General features: G+C 40.7%; 2 protein-coding genes across 2 annotated transcripts in view; both read right to left on the reverse strand.

Moving 5' to 3' along the window:
- The window catches only part of LOC137586136 (calcineurin-binding protein cabin-1-like), a 1,431,569-nt gene that overhangs the window by 1,052,289 nt on the left and 358,698 nt on the right, over positions 1 to 20,582 (reverse strand). The gene's annotated exons all lie outside the window — the stretch shown is intronic.
- On the reverse strand, positions 5,582 to 9,971 carry LOC137586132 (uncharacterized). The gene is made up of 3 exons (XM_068302139.1): positions 8,357 to 9,971; positions 7,662 to 8,302; positions 5,582 to 5,923 (listed from the first exon to the last, which is right to left on the reverse strand). The coding sequence occupies exons 1-3, from the start codon at positions 9,969 to 9,971 to the stop codon at positions 5,582 to 5,584; spliced, it is 2,598 nt and encodes an 865-aa protein (XP_068158240.1).

Raw genomic sequence — 20,582 nt, forward strand, 5'->3', positions numbered from 1 at the left:
GCGCTTAAGGGCAGGTTTTAACAAACTCCAAGCGGAGTTTACTGCGGTGGAGACTCAGTTCAGAAGCTTATCGCTCATGAATGAGTCTCCGAAACGTAAAAGAACCAGAAATCGTTTCAGAGCCCGGTTGTGAATGCGAATAGTAAGGAACTACCAGTATCACCTGGGAATGACCTCTTATGCCTATTGTAGTGCCCGATGTGTCCTGGCAATTACGCATTCCAATGGAAATTGCTGGTGTGGTGTGGTGGTGTCAAAAAACTAGCTTCGTCAAGGGACGAAGGTTAAGGACCTGGATTACCAGAACGTTAGAGGACTGACATCTAAACTTCCTAATCTCTATGTAGATAGTCTTTCTTTTGAACATAACATTCTAGCTTTTACAAAGACGAAACCTGATATTGCTGATGCATCGGTTTTTTTCACAAACTTTTCTATATTCAGACGTGACCGGATTTCTCGCATAGGCGGTGGCGTTCTGATAGCTGTTGAAATAATTCAGGAGATTGAGCTTGTCGGTGTTAAAGTAAAATTAAAATTCTTTTAATGTTTTTATTACTTGTTTTTATATTCCACCATTGTCAGACATGGTACTCTATTTAAATCATTTAGAGGCAATTTAGTTTGTCTCCTCTTTAGTTTCCAGTCAAGACATGCTCATAGTTGTAGGTGATTTTAATTTACCCGCTTTAGCATGGTCACCAACAGATGAATCTACCATGTTGCTGCCCTCTATGTCACATGACTTTATTGATGGCCTTCTAGGATTATCTTTATCCCAAGTCAATCCTGTCTTAAATTCTAATGGAAAATTGTTCGATCTTTTTGTATTGAATTCTTCTTATTGTGATGTTTCTAGGATCGAATCATTTGTTCTTCCCGAAGACAAATTGCATCCCACATAAAATTTAAGAATTGTTTTTATTGTCTGTCGAATTTTCCTCTTTTTCACCTATTTGAAAGGAGTCGTATATCATTTCTCTACATAAAAATGGCGAAAATTCCGACGCCTCTAACTATAGGGGTATTTCGCCATCCTAACATGGGTTTGTGAAACGTAGATCTACAACCACTAAAGAATTTACCTCTATAACTATCAAAGGGTTCAAAAATGCTAAAGAAACTGATGTCACATACACTGACTTCAGTAAAGCCTTTGGTTCTATTAATCATACTCTATTACTTTCTAAACATTGGGTTTCCACCTCTTTTCCTTTTTTGGGTTCAAGAATATTCAATATATAGAAAACAGAAGGTCCTTTTAAGTCTTCGATTTCCAATTTCATTCCTGTGACTTCTGGTGTACCTCAAGGTAGTCATCTTGGCCCTCTGCTTTTCACATTATTCATTAACGATCTTCCATCAGTCATTGTTCATTCGCTCGTGCTTATGTATGCGAACGATGTCAAGCTTTGTCTTACTTATGTAAAATTGGAATTATTCAGGTTATTTATTTCAATATTATTTAAGGATGTGATTTCCTTACTTAAACTTATTTTATTAACAATGTTTCTTTGTGTTAAAAATACATATAATTATTTGGGTGTGATTTTTTTTCGTAACTCTGCTCAACTGGTTCTCATTTTCTAAACAATAGTCTTTTAGAACGTCTAAATAATATGAAATATTCTGGGCGTACTTATGAAACATAAGTTAAATTTTAACACCCATATTTCCACCACGGTTAAAAAATGGTCAAAAGAATTTGACGACCCCTACAACTGAAGATCTTTTTACTTCGCTTGTATGTTCTATTTTGGAGTATGGATCTTGCATTTGTTCACCTCAATATGAGTCGCACCAGATTAGACTTGAATCCGTTCAAAAGCAGTTCTTGCAATTTGCTCTTCATGGCTTAATCTGGGATCGCAATGTCAATTTGCCTTCGAGTTCTAGTAGACTTCTCTTGACTAACCTTCCTTCTATAACTAACCGTAGAGTTTATGCACAAGCTCCTAATTGGTGATATCGACTCGCCTGAGTTATTAGCTCTGGTAAATCTGTCGGTACCATGTAGACGGTGTAGACATCCTATAATACCTTTAACACTTAGTCGTTGTTCTTCTAACTATGCCATGCATTAACCTTTTAGGGTCCCCTGCTCTGATTACAACATTCTATTCTTTGTATTCGGCTCAGAGTTTTGTATTAATATACTTAAAACATATATCCTATCACATTTAGTTAATAGATAGCTACAGTATTATTTGTTTGTCGGTTTTTTCAATGGTGTATTTGCCCACGCGATTCGTGCCGTGCGTTATACGGCTGCACCCCTCGGTCGGTCGGGTGGGAAATGGGCAGTTACCTGTTTGGGCTTGCGCGTAACAGGCTTTGTTCTGCGCATAGTATCGTCAACGTCCGCTAAAAAAATATTTTTTTGTGCCGTTCTTTGTGCGTGATTATGTGCGGTATGAACTATCTGAATTTGTTCATCTTTGTTGCTTATATCAATTACTATATTTTCGCAATGACAAAACTTTGTTGTGGGGAAAGGTCGCACCAATTCATGTTGCAATCCAGCAAATGTAGGAAGATCGCAATGGAAAGCATTTACAACATCACGGTTTACTACAAGCTTTAAAGATTCAAGAAGATCGTTCTTGTCTGTGAATTGTATCACATGGCGAGTTTTGCTGCCGAAAAGAATCAGTGTTCGGTGCAAGTTGAAGCGCGCCTCTTCTAGGATTATTTGGTTCCTAAAAAGATTGACAGGCTTGTCTGTTGTCTCGATTGTGTAGGTCAAGCAAAGCTCACTGTGGACGCTGGCCGCACATGATTGTATATCATCTTGTAGGCCATTCACATTTTGCCGTGATAAGGCATCTGCCGCCAGGTTTTCTTTCCCCTGTATTTGAGCGTTTCGTTCTGCAATAAATTCGTTCTTAATTGGTAGCGTAAAATGCTTTGCTTTAATAATCGGGATATTATTGTTATTGGCCTCCCGCCCTGAGACAACACCGCTCCAATCCCGTCGGCAGAAGCGTCGGTCTCGCGATCGATGCAAAATCCTTAAACGCCATGTGCTAACTGGCCCAAAAATTATCATAGTGAATAGGGGCTCTTTCGCTCGGGGTACTCCTGAATTGCCTTGACCTTGATATTCTACGCTTTCTTGAAAAAATTTTGGCTTTTCTTTCGACACTCAGTTGGAGCACGGTGAGAATGTGCTCGGCTACACTTGATGAAAATATTAGCACGTCTTCAACGTTGAAGTATCATATTTTCCCGATTTGTTCCTGTGACGCACGGGGTTTCGTTTGTATTAAAACAAACTTAAGTAACAGTTTATATAGCATTTAGTTTATTCAGGGCGATTTTACAGGTTGTGTGATGTAATTTTACATTTGAAACGAACACGCTTGACCACGCCTTTTTCTAACGCTTTCTAACGCTTTAAAAAAGTTTGTCGCTTTCTTCCCCTGGTGCCATCACAGACTGACGCCAAACTCTCGGTTGGTCCCGCTCGTGTTTTTCAGGGCTGCCATCATTAAAGTTGCTAGAGGGGCAAATGGCCTTTAGGACGGATTTTACAGTCCGGACCAAACGTTCCCACGCTCCTCCCATGTGGGGTGCGGCTGGTGGGTTAAAACGCCATTTTATAGCTTCATAGTGAACGGCGATCTGATCGAAGTCAATCTTCACAATTTCCTCCTTAGCTAGTTTTTTCGTAGCTTTAAAATTGGTTCCGTTGTCGGAGAAGATTTCTCTTGGTGTGCCACGTAGTGCCAGTTTTTTAGGCACATTATACATGAGCTCACATCGAGTTTGTAGGCGACCTCTAGATGAACTGCCCTTAGTGTTAAGCACGTAAAGAGGACTCCCCAGCGCTTTTCTTTGTGTCTTCCAACGTTGACTAGTATGGGGCCGAAATAGTCGACTCCTGTATATGTGAATGGTCGTTCAAAACAAGCTAGTCTGGCGATCGGTATAGGTGCAATTTGTGGCACTTGAGGTTTCGCTGTGGATATTTTGCAGTGTTGGCATGCATTTCGGACGATTTTATATAGGACTCTTAGGCGTGGTATATAATATACGCTTCTAATAAGATTTTTCGTGATAATCCTTTGCGATTAAAAAGGCAATTCTGCTGTGTCTTGGGATTACGATGGCGTCACCGTCAGAAGTAATGCTGTGTGACCTGCCCTTCACGCGGATGATGTCTTCTGAGTCTAGGTAAACATTCAAAGCAATTAATGAGCTTGACTTGTCGACTACTGATTTGTCTTTGAGCGAATTGATTTCATTTGAGTACGTCGCTAATTGGGCCTGTCTGCATAAAAGAGATTTTGCTGCGTGTATATTTTCGGGGCTTAGGGTTCGTGGTAGAGGCTTTCCCGAACTGAAGGTCTACCTGGCTTTCGTTTAACAGCAAAGCAGAGTAGTGACGTGGAAATTGCTGGCGTGTAGGAGGACACCTTTCCATTGTCGCCACTGTTCGAGGAGTTGTTCGGGTAAATCTTCGTCCCATCCTATTCCTGTGCGCCAGACTTTTTGAAGCAGCATTTTAAGGCCTACGGTGTAGCACGATAATAGACCGAGGGGATCAAATATAGACATCAGTACTTGTAGGACCTCACGTTTCGTTGGCGCTATTTCGTGGGTTAGGACGTCTCGTTTTAATCTCGAAAATCTAAAGATAAACTTAAAAACGTCATTATTTGGGTCCCAATACATACCGAGGACCTTTTCAGGGTTCCCTAATTCTTTGGGGTGTTGATTTATTTTGGAGAACAGATACAGAGTTTGAGCACCAATTTCTTATTTGGAATCCACCATCGGCATGTATGTCTCTAACTGATGATGTAACTGTTATGGCTTCAAGGTCATCTTTGAAACCTTTGTAATGGATTCGTACGCTCGTGGATTTTTGATTTGGAAATTCTCTGCATTTTTATCGCGCACATAGTGGGCAATACAAGGGGCGCAATTAATTCCGAATGTCATCGCGCGCATAACGAAGATCCTTGGAGTGTTCTCGTTTTTATTGAGCCATAAGAACCGCTGGACGTGCATGTCGCTTTCCTGAATGTTTATTTGATGAAACATCTCGGCTATATCTGCGCACACGGCAATCCGTCCTACTCTGAAGGCCATTAGGACAGAAGTCAATGGATTTAGATAATCAGGCCCAGTAAGCATAAAATCGTTCAATGATTTTCCATGACTTTTGGCGGCGGCATCCCAAACTAGTCGTATTTTGTTTGGCTTATTCTGATTTAAAGCAATAAATATTGGGAGATACCAGACGCGTTCCTTTCGATCGGATATTTCATCTGGTCTGAGCTCAAATGCATAACCTTTTTCTAATAGATTGTCAATTTGTGATTGAATTTTATCAAACAGTTCCGGCATTCTTTTAATTTTGGCCCGTAGGCATTCGAGGCGTTTCAGCGCTGCGGTATAGCTTTCGGGTAAAATGACTGTGTCGTCTTTCCAGAGTAGACCGACTTCGTATCGACCATTGATCTTTTTGCAGGAATCTTCGAGAATGCCTTTGGCCGTTTTGTCGTTTTTAGATTGCATTTCTCTAGATACGATTGGTTCCATTGTGAAACTTTCCTTTATGGCTTTATCTATTTCACTCCAATTGCACTCGCAATGATGCATTGTTACGTGTTTGCTTGAGTTTGTTGATCCTTGGATGCACCATCCTAATGTGCAGTTTGAAGCAATGGGTTCGTTTCGTCTGCCCTCGCGGATTTTGCGGGGGATTGCTAGATTCCAATTGTTGCTGCCGATTAAAATTAGTGGTGTACCGTTTTTGTGTTTGTGCAAACTTATGTATATATAGAAATCTGGATATGTAGTAGTTGTAGTTATAGTAGTAGAAGTAGAAGTCCAGTAGTAGAAGTCCCTCGTAGCTGTAGTAGTAGTCGCGGTAGTAGCAATCCCTCGTAGTTGTAGTAGTAATCCCTTGTAGCTGTAGTAGTAGTAGTAGTAGTAGAAGTCCCTCGTAGTTGTAGCAGGGAAGTCCGATGTTGTTCCGAAGCAATTAGTAGAACGACTGAGAAGTGCAGCTGTTAACAGACCTTTTAACAGTCCGACGATAACAGCTTCTTAGAGATGGGTCACATACGTAACACCCCTTAACACCCAGATGGGTTAAAGAATTCCGGGGGTTGTCTTTTCCGACTCGATCTGCGAGGAGTCACTGGAGCTGGGGACAATGGTGCCGGTTCAGACAATTCAGGACAGTCGGGTATATCATCAGATATCGAGACTGCATCCTCAGCAGGTAGTTCGATTGATTCCGTGTCTTGAGTACTTTCGACAGGCGGAACCCGATGGCGAAGTTGGTCGAAGTGACGTTTAATAATGCGGCGATCATGTAAACGAACGTTGTATGAAATGGGGCCTGTCTGGTCCACAATTTCGCCTTCTATCCAATTTGGACCGGGGGCGTAGTTACGGACCCAAACCGGAGCACCAATAGAAAACTGCTTATCATTTGTTAGGTCGCAGACCTTTCCGTATGTTATTTCCTTGGGTTGAATTTTGTCGAAATATGACTTAAGCTCTCGATTACATAGTAGTTCTGCAGGGGTACGATTTGTCGTGGAGTGAGGGGTAGTATGTTGGCTAAAAAGATACCGCGCCAGTGCGAGATCTATGTTAAGATTTCTATCAAACTTTTTCAGGTAATTCTTGGTACTTTGTACCATGCGCTCGGCTTGCCCATTTGTGGCAGGATGAAATGGAGCCGACCGAATGTGTCGAATCACGTTGTTTTTCATAAAGATCCTGAATTCTTCAGACGTGAATGCAGTGCCATTATCTGACACTATTTCGTCAGGTAATCCGTGCGTTGCAAAAAGCTGTCTCAAGAATTTAATAGCAGCAGCAGATGATGTAGATTTCACAACAGAGACTTCTAGCCATTTCGAAAATGAATCCACGACTAGTAAAAAGGTATTCCCATTAAAGGGGCCAGCGAAATCTATATGAAGGCGTGACCAAGGTTGTCTGGCAGATTCCCAATGATGTGTAGTTGTATGAGGCTGTTCGTTTCGGTTTTGCTGACAGGGATTGCAACGTTTCACAAGTAGCTCTATTTCAGCATCAATATTAGGCCACCAAAAGTAGCTTCGAGCCATGGCTTTCATTTTTACAATCCCCGGGTGTGAAGCATGCAACGCTTGAAGTAAAGCCGGTCTAGATGGTTCGGGAATCACAGACCGGTTGCCCCATACAAGAATTCCTTTGTTTGCTGAAAGCTCATGTCGGCGAGAAAAATACGAGTAGAGCTGATCTGAACGATCAACTTTTCCATTGGGCCATCCCCTTAACACCCAGGTCAGAACCTTTGATAAATGCGCGTCCTTCTTAGTCTGTAATGCTAGAGATTGAGCGCTGACAAGTGGTGTTCCAGCCCATTCAATCATTAACACTTCTTCTGTAGTGTTGCCTTCGCCTTGTTGTGGTAATGGGCATCGGCTTAAGAAGTCGGCGTTGCCCATTTTTGATCCCGGTCTATGAATTAGTGTAAAGTCATAGGCATTCAAGAATATTGCTCTTCGAAGCATCTGTGTGGAAATTACATTTGGAGTTGCCTTGGCCGTTGTAAATATTCCGAGCAATGGGCGATGATCTGTGACGAGAGTAAAGGAACGGCCATATAGATAATTGTGAAATTTTTTAACGCCTGATATAAGCCCAACGGCTTCTCTGTCGATTTGCGAGTAGTTTCTTTCTGTCTTGGAGAGAGTTCTAGAATAAAAGGCAATAGGCTTCTCTGATCCATCCTGAAGTTTGTGGCTCAGCACCGCTCCGATTCCGTACGGAGATGCATCGCACGTTAACAATACTGGCAATTTGCCATCGAAATGCATTAGCACATTTTGTGAAGTTACAAGATTTTTTAGATTCATGAAGGCATCTTGGTGTTTATGGGCCCACACCCATGGCGCATTTTTATCCAGTAGACGGTGAAGCGGTTCTGCAACGGTTGCCTTATGTGGCAGGAATGCGTGGTAAAAATTGATGAGTCCCAAGAATGCTTGTAATTGTTTCTTATCTTTTGGAGCCGGAGCGCACTTGATAGCTTCGACCTTACTGGCACACGGTCTTATACCCAGTGCATCGATTTTAAATCCCAAAAATTCTACTGACGGAACTCCAAATTGACACTTGTCTCTGCGTAGGCGTAGTCCGGCCTTATCAAATCTTGAAAGCACCTCATTAAGACGCACCGCTAGCTCTTCCTCTGATTTTCCCATAACAATTATGTCATCGAAGTAGGGTAAAACACCAGAAACGTTCTGCAATATACGTTCGATGCAGCTCTGAAATATGCCCGGGGCTGAAGAAATTCCAAATTGTAGTCTGGTTACTTTGAAATAACCTTTGTGTGTACATATGGTTTGCATCAATGCAGACTGCTCATCTACCACTAGTTGTTGGTACGCCTGAGCCAAGTCGATTTTCGCAAATATGGATCCTCCTTCAACTGATGCTAATAATGAATTCATTGGAGGAATTTGATAGCCGTGTTGCTTAATCACTTTATTAATTGTAGACTTGTAGTCGCCACATATGCGAATAGTACCATCCTTTTTAATTACTGGCACTGTAGGAGTCGCCCAGTCGGAGTATTCAATGGGTACTAGGATTCCTTGGGAGCACAGACGGTCTAATTCTTCTTCATATAATTCTTGAATTGCAAATGGAATGCGTCTTGCTGGCAGTCGGACTGGTGTTGCATCAGTATTAATTTGTAATGACACAGGTGGCCCCCGAAAACGGCCTAATTCAGACGAAAACAGATCCTTATACTTCGCCAGAGTTGCCTCGATGCTAAGTTTAGCGTTAATGGCATGTATTCCTTCTATGCTGATGCCTAAGGGCATAAACCAGTTGCGTCCAAGTAAATTCGATCCACCGCTTGATGTAACAACCAGTGGAAGATTCGGAATGTATTTATTATCGTACTGGACAGATGTATCCACGATGCCAATAACTGGAATTCGGTTTTTCTGGTAATCCGTAAACTCTAGAGCACAATCTTGGATATTCGGTCTATCCGTTGGCCAGATGTAACGAAACGTAGCTTCGTCTATCATTGTGATCGCAGACCCCGAATCCACTTCGAATTGGCATTTTCGTTTATTTATAATTATTGTAACGATTTCCTTTGGGCAAATCAACGGTAGTATGCTGTGGACACTGTATTCTTCATTCGGCTTTTGCTTGTGTGGTCCTCGGTAGGAGTCATGGCCACTCGATGTGTTGAATGCTTTACGACCCGGGTCTCTTACAGCCCTGCAGACTCGTTGAAGATGGCCTGCTCGGTGACAGGCATGGCACACAGTGTTCCGATGTGGGCACAGTTTCCGCAAGTGAGCACCCCCGCAACCATCGCATGGCTGGTGGTGCTGATTGGGTCGGCTTGGACGGATCGCGTTAGTCTGCACTTCGTGAATCGACTCAGTGCTCTCAGCTGTATTTCGCATGGCCCAAGCGCTGTGAGCAGCGGCCTCACTAGATGTGGCGCGTTCCATCGCGCGTTGAATCGTTAAATCTGCCTCTGCTAGAAGACTTTTCTGAAGACCCTCATCCTTCATTCCACATACGAAGCGATCGCGCAACATGCGATCCAACGCAGCTCCGAATTTGCAGTCGACAGCGAGAGTCCTAAGTGCAGCCATGTAGTTCGCAACCGATTCATCAATTAGTTGGTCTCGCTTGTGAAATTGGTAGTAGGCCGCAATTTCCGATTGACATGGAGACAAATGTTGGTTGAGTATTTCATATATTTCCGATAAACTCAAATCACTCACCTGAGTAGGGGATGCCAATGACGTTAGAAGCTCGAACAGTGGAGCGCCAGCCAGGGTAAGCAATGCAGCCTTCTTCCGTGCTTCCTCCGTAACGTCATTGGCCAGAAGATACAGCTCAAAACGCTGCTTGTAAGTTGTCCATTTGTTTGGGTGATTTAAATCAAATGGTTCTAACTGACCCACTCCTGACATTATCACTGATTTATTTGTTGTTTTGCGTTCTGTAGCAATATTCACTTTGGTGGGCTTTTCCTCATGTGATTCCAAATCAGACATTAGTAGTTGAATTCGATCGTATGTGTGTGTGTTTGAGCATCAATCCAAATTGCAGTAGTCGTAGCGCGTCTGTCTGCAAATGCGCGCGTTGGAAAAGTATCGTTTCTTTATTCCAATAAACTTGGCGCCAGCACGCATGCGGTTTTTGGCGTCTCTTTGTTCGCTTTCGCTTGGTCGATTGTAACTGTACACGACATATACATATATAAGTTTGACGAATTATCCCATCCTCGTCGCCAATTTTGTGTTTGTGCAAACTTATGTATATATAGAAATCTGGATATGTAGTAGTTGTAGTTATAGTAGTAGAAGTAGAAGTCCAGTAGTAGAAGTCCCTCGTAGCTGTAGTAGTAGTCGCGGTAGTAGCAATCCCTCGTAGTTGTAGTAGTAATCCCTTGTAGCTGTAGTAGTAGTAGTAGTAGTAGAAGTCCCTCGTAGTTGTAGCAGGGAAGTCCGATGTTGTTCCGAAGCAATTAGTAGAACGACTGAGAAGTGCAGCTGTTAACAGACCTTTTAACAGTCCGACGATAACAGCTTCTTAGAGATGGGTCACATACGTAACAACCGTTTTGGTACGACTTTAGCGGCAAGCCACGCAAATAAGGATATTGCTTGGATAATTTTTCAACATTGATGGTTTGTTTCGGCAATCCTAATTTCTTTACTGAGTGGACGTTGTAGAGCCATAGCTTTTTGTCAGTTCCCGCTTTCGAGATTTGTAGGTGGGTCTTAACGGAGTCCTCTTCGTTTCTGGTTTCTTCACCGGTCCATTGCAGGCAAATTGGCTCTGGCGTTGAAGAGATCTTCAGTTTGTCCAAAATGCTTTATTCGATGAGAGTGACTGATGAGCCCTCATCTAAAAATGCGAACGTGTTAAAAGTTACATTGGCTCCATACAGTTTGATGGGTACAACGTGGAAAAATTGTCCTTCCACTACATTGTCTTTATGATGAGCAGTAACAACTTCGGTTCAGCCTGTGCCTTTGTGAAGAAGCGGGTGATGTTTTGAGTTGCAATTATCAATTCCGCAGTCACTATAGAGAACCATTTACGGCGGTGACTTTTGAGGCACCTGTAGCATACCTTGGCTTCGTTTATTATTCGTTGTCTATCGTCAACGGACAGTCGTTTGAAGCTTTGACATAGAGCAACCTGGTGATCCGTGGAAGCACACATCACGCCTTGTAGCTTCGGCTTACAGTTTTGTTGCCACCCATTCTCTCGATTATTTGGTCCTTCCTGTGGTTGTTGATGTGCTTGCGAGTGTGTGTTGACATTATTGGTCTTAGTGCTTTGGCCAGGCATAACAGTGGCTGCGGCCTCAGCTATTTTGTACAACCAATCGCTAAATGATTTTATAACCGGGATGGATTCGTTACGTGGATACATAGCCCAGTTTAACTTTTACTGGGTGGGTAGTTTATCGATAAGTTCTCGAGGGGGCATCGGGTTATTTAAATGTGAGGTTAAATTGCACGCTTCCATAGTTGCACATGCGTTTCTCACCGCCATTGCGAAATCAACGATGGATTCTAATTAACCTTGTGTACGTTTATTTTTCTTATTTTGTCGATCAATCGATCGAGTATTTGCTCCGGGCGTCCAAAGAATGTCTTAAGCGTATTAATGACATCAGGAACCAGTATTGGCAGCAGTAGCTTATCACGAACTAGTTCGTAGGCTTTACCTTTGAGGCTCTTCTGAAGTCGTAGCATGTTTTCGGCGTTTGAAAATCCCGCTATACGGCAGCTGTTCTCGTACATGCTAATAAAGATTGGCCAGTCCTCTGGATTTCCGTTAAAGATGGGTAGATCTGCGGGTAAAACTTGCCTTGCGGCTAGCTGGGAAGCAGTAGGTCCATTTAATTGGAAACACGATACCTGCGTTTCTTGCTGCTGTGCAAGCAAGTTGTATTTTTGCTCGATGTATCTTTTCTCGGCTTCCCGCCTTTCCTCCAGCATTGCCAACATTAAATAATTTGAGCTTGGCGATTGAGTTTGCTCGACTAAGTTTACTTTGCCGAGATAAGACGCATTTGCCGCGTGAGGTTCGGGGCATTGCTTTTCGGTGGCTTTGTTGGCATTTGGTATATTGGGCGATCCTGTTGACGGGTCACGACCAGTGGTTGTTGATGCCACTTTGTCCAGCGCTTGTTGGCAGCTGTTGCAAATCCATTCAGCCTCAGCTATTGAGCTACTGACTCCAGCACATTGAAAGTGGTATCATTTCTGGCAATTGTCGCATTGAACCAAATGTTGGGTACTACTGTTTAGGCGACTCTTGTTACAGGCACTACAAATGTCTTGATCTTTATTCATGATGCTTTGGATTTGTTTTAGTCTATTGGTTTCCGATTATATTGTGCTATGAATTTATCCCCTGCAATTTGTGCATGTACTACTTAAAGGTTTTTTACACATGCATGGCTTTGAACACTTTATGTGCAGTTACGCTCTAATATACATGTGTATGTGTGTCTTTATGTATTTGCACTTGATACATATGGTGAAATTCGGGCACGCGGAAACTTTTTAACCTCAATAAACTTTTTTAAAGAAATGTGACGCACGGGGTTTCGTTTGTATTAAAACAAACTTAAGTAACAGTTTATATAGCATTTAGTTTATTTAGCGCGATTTTACAGGTTGTGTGATGTAATTTTACATTTTAAACGAAGACGCTTGACCACGCCTTTTTCTAACGCTTTCTAACGCTTTAAAAAAGTTTGTCGCTTTCTTCCCCTGGTGCCATCACAGACTGACGCCAAACTCTCGGTTGGTCCCGCTCGTGTTTTTCAGGGCTGCCATACCCCAGTATTTTCAGGGCTGCCGGCCCCAGCATTTTCGGGTTAACGGTTAATTTTTAAATTTGTAATGACGGCGGTAACAGTTCCCCTAGAACATCATCAATTGCTCTTTAAAATATGCTTCCTGCATTTTTGAAACCAAAGGTTAAGCGACAGAATTCGTATTTCCCGCTATTTACTGAGAAGGCCGTTTTCGCGAGAACCTTTTCAGCTAGATAAATTTGGTGGTACCCGGATTTAAAGTTTAATGTCGTGAAAAATTTGGCCTTTTCAAGATTCGGTAGAATCATTGGAATGCTTGGCATTGGATACCGGTCGGCAATGGTCCGCTCGTTTAACTTTCGAAAGTCAATGACGTGTCGTTTGTTTTTGTAACCATTTGAGTCAAAGACTTTTTTGTCAACAACCCATGCAGGGAGAGATTTCGTTATGGAGTTCACAGTAAATGGGGTGTCGACAAGTGTTATGTTTCTTTATTCCTTTACGGGGTTTACATAACTCTTTGTTAAATTATAAATTTTTTCTTGTACTTTTGTATTTGTAACTGCCTGTTGTTTAATTGAGCTGGTAAAATTTCAAATGTTCGAAGTTGTCAAAATCGGGAGTTTCCGCTACTATCTTCAAAGCTGTTCCTAGAGTATTTATACTTCTATCTTGTCTATGGTGGATATTAGCTGTCTCTAGCAATGACCTAATATGACCCAAATCTGATTTAAGGATTTGAGTCAGGCGGGAATGTTTCATGAGTGAATTAGTTTCTTCGGCAATTCCCGAGTGCATTGTAAGATTAGAAAAATGCCTTAAAATTTTAGAATTTTCCCAAATAACCGCGTTTCCGTCCATGATAGGAATATAGTCCGAGTTCGAGAAATTAATTATCCTTCCAGCTGCTGCCGCTCCTAGAAGTAGAAGGCGTAGAATCCAAAACTTAGTAAAGATAAGATACGGGGCAGAATAAGTACTGGAAGGATAATTATTTTTTTTTATCTTACATTATCCTTATGCTTCTCCCTCCCCTTTATAAGAACCTTTGACCCCAAATCGGCCACCACAATGACTTCTTGAAATAATGGAGTTAGCTTGTTACCAAGTATTTTATCTACGTTCATAAGTGCTTTTTCGGCTACTTGGAAAGTTTTATCTCTTCTGTCCGCATTTTGTCTTTTTAGTAGCAGATCTTGTGCTTTAGATATTTTATCTCTTATTTCAGCTTCAAATTCTGGTGGGGATGCAGAACGAGTGAATTGATTTATTGTATTTTATTGTTGCTTGAAATATAATGTCAATTGTGTCATTTATTTGTTTTTCTAATTTTAAGCATCTGGCAATTTAAGGTTGTGCTCGTCGATCAAGTATTTCCATTTATTAATTTTCGAATTAGTGTTTTTGTCCGAGACTGCAAATGTAAGAGGCTGGTGATCGGTATAAATAATTAAATTTTTTGCACCGTATAGATAGTTTCTTAGGGTTTTTAAGGCCCACACTATCGCAAGTAGCTCACGTTCATTTGTGGCGAAATTTAACTCATTGTCTTTTAAAGTCCTGGAAATCATGCTTATCAGTTTTTTTGTTTTATGATAAAACAGCGCTTAAGCCAGACGACGAAGCATCTGTCGGCAAATTAAATGGCTTTTGGTTATCAGGGTATAGAAGTATTACATCCTCAGAGATTAAGATATTCTTTAATTTTTCTGTTTCTCATATAGGTTAACCTGAATTTTTCTCAATTGTCCTGTCCTTGTTTTACCATTATCACCTATTAGTAAGTCCGTCAATGGTTTGGCTATATATGCAAAATTTTTTAGCATCTGTAGTAGCTTGCGAAGCAAAAGAATCATCTAACTTAAAACAGGTTGGTAGGCTGTTTTTTGCTAAGTGCTTCAACTTTGCTGGGGTTAGTTGTTATGCCGCCACGGGAACACACAAATCTAAAAAACTCAACTTTTTCCTTTAAAAATTGAGATTTTTCTCGTGATACCCTCATGTTAGTGTTATATAATTTATCTAGATCCCAGGCAATGTGATAGACATGATTTTCTATGTACGTAAACATAGCATGACTTTCCAATCTGTTCTCTAAGTATATCGTCAATTGCTCGTTGGAAAATTCCGGGCGCGTTTTTCAAACCAAAGGGAAGTCGGCAGAATTCATGATTGATTTTTCTTGATTTTTCCTACCGAAAATGCAGGTGCTTGAAATATTTGGCTTTACCAAGGTTTGAGAGAACAGCTACTATGTTCGGTTTGAATTTAGTTTCCTAAGTCAATTACAAGGCGTTTCTTCCTATTTCCTTGTTCGTCTCGACCCTTTTTATCTACCACCCACACCGGATTATTATATGGTGAATTCTTTCGGAACTGGCGGAACTTTTATATTTTCTACCTCGGTAAAGTTAACATTTACGCTTTTTTTAAATTGAATTATTTCGGATGCATTTTCTGTTTTTAATACGTTTTTTTTCAATCTAGATTTGCATTAATTTTTTTTAGGAGTCCTATTATTCCATCAAAGCTTGATAAGGTCGGAAGTAAGAAGAATGTGGTGGTTGTGCCAACTTTGAGACTTTGAGAACTTTTATCTTGTGAGAGATGATTAATTCTCTGTTGTTTGGGACCGGTATTTATAGATCTTCCACTATTTCCTCTTTTTGGCACCTGATTTTGGTAGGAACTTCCTTGGTTAGGGTATTACGTCGTTTGCCTGAGCCGATATAAACTGTCAACGTCCATAGGTTGTTTTGGTTCTTGCTTTACATTCGTGCTATTGTATTGATATTTTTGCTTGTAAAATGGAGTTTTAATTTGGTTTGGGGTACTTTGTACAGTGGGTTGCTTTTGCTGTCTCTGTTCTTGACGCTGAGCTCTTTCTTCATTATTCCCAGCAATGCTACTAGCGAATTGGAAACGCTCATGATTTGTATCAACTTCCTGTGCTAGTGCCAATGCTGATGGCAAGTCTTTTGGTCTTGCCGAAAATATAATATCGCTAAGGGATTACTTTGTGTCTGAAATGAACACTCTTAAAGCATCCGCTCTGTATTTTTTGTTTAGAGAAGCAGCCAAATTGGAATCGTAAGTCATAATTGTTGTGTTGATAAGTAATGTTGATTTTTTCTCGATTTCCTCATAATATTGGACTATTGTTAGGGTACCGTAACGTAGAATGGACAACTCTTGTTCAATTATATAGACGGGGCGTTTATCGGAGTATGTAAAGTCAACTCTGTTTATAATTGCTTTGAAATTCAGTGATGTGTCATATGACGACAGTACCATATCAGCAGGGCCTTTTATTTTATTCCTCATTATTTCCAGTGCCTGATATTGTTTTGAGCTTCCTACATAATTTTCAAAAAATTTTCTATGCAGTGTGTGCGGCTTTCCGCCACGAAACATAGGTCTCGATCGTTCCCTCAAAGTCTGGTACAGATTTTACTATGTCCAGTGTTTCGACACATTTGATACCTACAATAATTTTTGCATCTTTAAACACTTCAACCTCAGGTGCGGACACTGTTGCGTTCCTAAACTCCTTTCTCATTTCATCAATTTTTCTTTCAAACACTTGCGCTTGATTTTATAATGCAGAAATTCCCGCATAGTCCAGCAGCGCTTTCCGATTTTCTTCACTCAATGATATTTTGTTTCTTATTTGGTCTGGGACTAGTTTACCTTTTATGTCTTTTATTAATTCTTCAAATTCTGCGTCGTATTCCTCTTTTTCGCGTTTACTCATACGTTTTTCAATTTTATTCAGTATTGTTTAAAAATTTTGCGTCGCCATGATTTTTTTTACAAAAACTTTTTATTTTAATTCCTTTATTGCCTTTATTTTTATTTAAAGTAAGCACTCTACTTACATTTTTTGTATTAAATGGTTTTTAACTATGTTGTTGTATCTCGCCTTTTTCTCCGTTTGCAAGTTTAACGATGTTGCAGGTTTGAACCACTGTTGGGCGCCAGTTATAATATATTCCCGCAGTACGAACCAGTACCAGCGAAATAACCTTGATCTTGGTATTGGTAATGGTCAAAACCATACTAAAAATCTAAATGACAAAACATTCTTATATCAAGATAGCCCTGACATACATATAACAGTTGTGTCAGCGATTATGTTAAACGGGTTATGTTCAACGTCGCAACAGTGCATGGAATGTTGGCTGTAGCGTGGTGTGGAGTTTAGCATAGTTGGCATTAAACATTGTTGCAGCTTTGCTGATCATGTAGAACTGCAGTCGTTGACTTTGTCTGACCGGATTTGATAACTTATATATTATTTATCACCATAAGAAACTGACGCGATATAACCATGTCCGTCTATCCATCGGTACAAATAAAGTTCACGTTGTCCTTGGTATTTCAACTTGGTATTTCAGCTTTTTATTACCTGGGTGAGATAACCATTATAAGAAAAATGTGTAAAGGAATTGAAGGAACTTAAAATAATAAGGTATTAAAACTACTACTCGACTATATTAACTACTTTTTTATAATATTGGATTTTTTGATTATTTGATAAGAAAAGTCTGCGGAATCAGGAAATCTTATTTTAATTAGAAGATTTTGGGCTGTTCTCAGTTTGGTACTATTTAATGAAATAGTTTATGGCATTTGTTAGCCATGAAAGTTGTTTACCGGAATTGAAACTCATAGTGATATCTGTAGCATACCAGGTAATTTAAATTTGTGCCGAAGTGCATCGTGCCAAAATCGGTCGAAGGCCCGCTTGACGTCCAGGAAGACTGCGGAGGTGTACTGCTTATCTCATCGAAGCGGCACAATACGGTGACGTTGCTCTGGGATGCGGTGATGCCGTCGAAAACAAAATTGATGTTCTGGAATTATTTTGATTTCGTGCAGAAGTCTAGACAGAAGGGTTCTTTCGTACACTTTTTAAAGAATTGCTAACAAACTTATTGGACGGTATAAGGCGAGGTAATGCCTGGTTTTCCAGGCTACGGAATCTTTATAATCTCTGCACACTTCCATTGGGTTGGAAAGTGACATAGATTAAAGATTCTGGTAAACATGTTGGGAAGTAGCTAGATTGCTCTTGTTGGTAGACACTCGATGATGACTGCAACAATGCCGTCGTAGCCAGGGCTGACCTTCTTAGGCCTGACTCGGCTGATGAAAACAGCCATTTCATAAGGGGCCTCAAGATATGACAAAGTAGTGCACGCGGCTGTATGTCAGGTGCGCGCAAACTCCTCACTGCCTCCTCGCTGGATGAGCACAACATGCCATTTGATCCTCGGATGGGGACTTCAAGATATTTGGTGGCTTGCCAGAGATTGTGATGGGGCTGATTGGGCTCAAGGTTTCGTAAGTATTCTGCAGTGGCTTCATTGAGCAATCGGCTTCGGCGATGTCATGTGATAACTTCTCCATAGACTCCACTGGCAGCCACAGAAAACAGATAGGTGTGTTTTCGGGAACCTGCACCACTTCTTGCATTGCCGTTTGGGTGATTGGCTCTAAGAACATCGTGTAAGAAGAGTTTCCGCTAACACATAATGTCAATACTGTTCCTCTTGTGGTAAACGAGTCAAACTCGGATCTACTTAGACCGTTAGCAATCCAGTCTAATGTTAAAATGGTAGAGCGGAGTTGTCGGGAACTGTATGAATACTTCCTAAAGGGGGATTCTTTACAAGTCCAGCATACTTCTATGCTGAAACTATGCTGTGTGGGATTTTTAAACACCGTTGTATTTTGAGTGCGTGCCATTGGGGGGTGCGTTATATTAATAGCGCAATTGGCTTACTTCCTTGTACACTCGCCAACCTTTGTAAGATGGGTTTACGCATTCAAGCGGCATGACTGTTTTATGTTCTTCAGTGCATTTGATGCATGTGTGATTTTTAAGAGAAGATGTGAACGTGATTTAATTCCTGGAACTTGTGGCATTGGGGAACATCATTGTTTTTCCCTTAGCGGCTCGAAGTTTAAAAAGGCATTGCAATAGTGTTTGACATTAAAAATGTCCTTGTGGTTTCTCACTGGTTTCAAGTCGATGAAGAATAATGGCAGCAGGTTCTTGGTGCTGCGGTGTTTGCTTTTGTCAGATGACGTACACCCTGCCCAAACTTGCTGTGGTGAAGGCTACCTTTCGTATGGTAACTTTTGCACAGCTAACAAAGTCCTTAATATCACTCACATTGGAAATGAAAATTTCAGGCGACTTTGGAGTATTAGCTGAAAGAGACGCGGTGGAAGACTCTTCGGCATTGGCCACGCTTTCCTTAATGTTATCAGAGGGGGCAGAGTTCCCAGTTAGCTTGCGTCGACCTTCCGGAATCCTAAGGATGCTGTTATCAGAGTCCATAAAGGTGGTATGACCCACAAAAATTTTCTGCTGTTTTCAATTATTTTCCCTTTTTTGCTTTTCGATTTTCTTTTTACTTTTTTTTTGTGATTTATTTCTTTATAGCCGTAAGCACGTTCGATCAGCTTGATAGAGTCAGTCACATGAGTTAAATAAATATCAGTTTTAATTCGGTTATCGCTGTATTTAGAAACGGACATGTCTATAGACTGTATTGACTCATCTTCTTCTCCTGCATCCAAAACTGAAAAATAGTTGCAAAATGAAATTGTGATTTCAAAGACACAATTTTGACATATTTTATTTGGAAAGTTTTAAAAGCAATACAAGAGATGAGAAACGTACAATCGTCTTCGAAAATATATCGGTATGTTATATATGGTCATTTCCGCGGTGTAGCTTCAGATTCTCGTACACATTAAAAGTAAAAAACAAAATTAGAATTCGATTTTTATACCCTTGCAAAAAGGGTATATTCATTTTGGTCAGAAGTGTGCAAAGCATAGAACGAAGCATCTCCGACCATACAAAGTATATATATTCTTGATCAGCACGACGAGACGAGTTCAAATAGCCATGTCCGTCCGTTCGTCCGTCCGTCTGGATCAACGCAAACTCCTCCTAGACCGTAAGAGCTACAGAGCTGAATTGCACATTGGCTTGTATATACTGCAGCCGTTGTATATCTCGGATTCAGCCGGATCGGACCACTATATCATATAGCTCCCATACAAACGCCAAAGTCACGAACAGTGACTTTTCTCAATAACTTCGTTATTTTCTGTGCTATTATCGTGAAACTAAATATTAGAAAGTTTATTACGCCTATCAACTACTCTGCCAAATTTGATTAAGATCTGGTGACTATATCATATAGCTCCCCTCGATCGGTCGAAAACAGTGGTTTTTGTAAATAACTTCGTTACTTTTAACGCGATTGCTTTCAAATTAAACATTTGTTAGTTTAATATATCTGTTATTGATTGTGCCGAACTTACTAAAGATCGGGTGACTATATTATATAACTCCCATGGGAACGATCGGTGGAAAACAGTGACTTTGATCAATATCTTAGTTATTTCCTATGATAGTAGCCCATTCTTCGCACGTTAAAACGTTCTTCCACATTGATGGCTAATAGGTAAGGAAAGAGTTACCAAAAAAGTTGCAAGGGTATACAAACTTTGACGCGGTCGAAGTTCGCCCCGGCCCTCTGGTTTTTACTTTATTACATGCCTCTTGTTTTGAAAAAGAAAATAGGAAGTCTTTGTTGGAGCAATTTGCATAAGGATGGATTTCAGTGAAACTAGAGATAACTTAAACGTAAAAAAAAATTGAGGATCATTCTTGAATGGTATTTTGAAAATATTTTTGTTTTTGCTTTTGAAA

Source organism: Drosophila tropicalis, unplaced genomic scaffold (assembly GCF_018151085.1).
Source record: "Drosophila tropicalis isolate 14030-0801.00 unplaced genomic scaffold, ASM1815108v1 contig_905, whole genome shotgun sequence".
NCBI lineage: Eukaryota > Metazoa > Arthropoda > Insecta > Diptera > Drosophilidae > Drosophila > Drosophila tropicalis.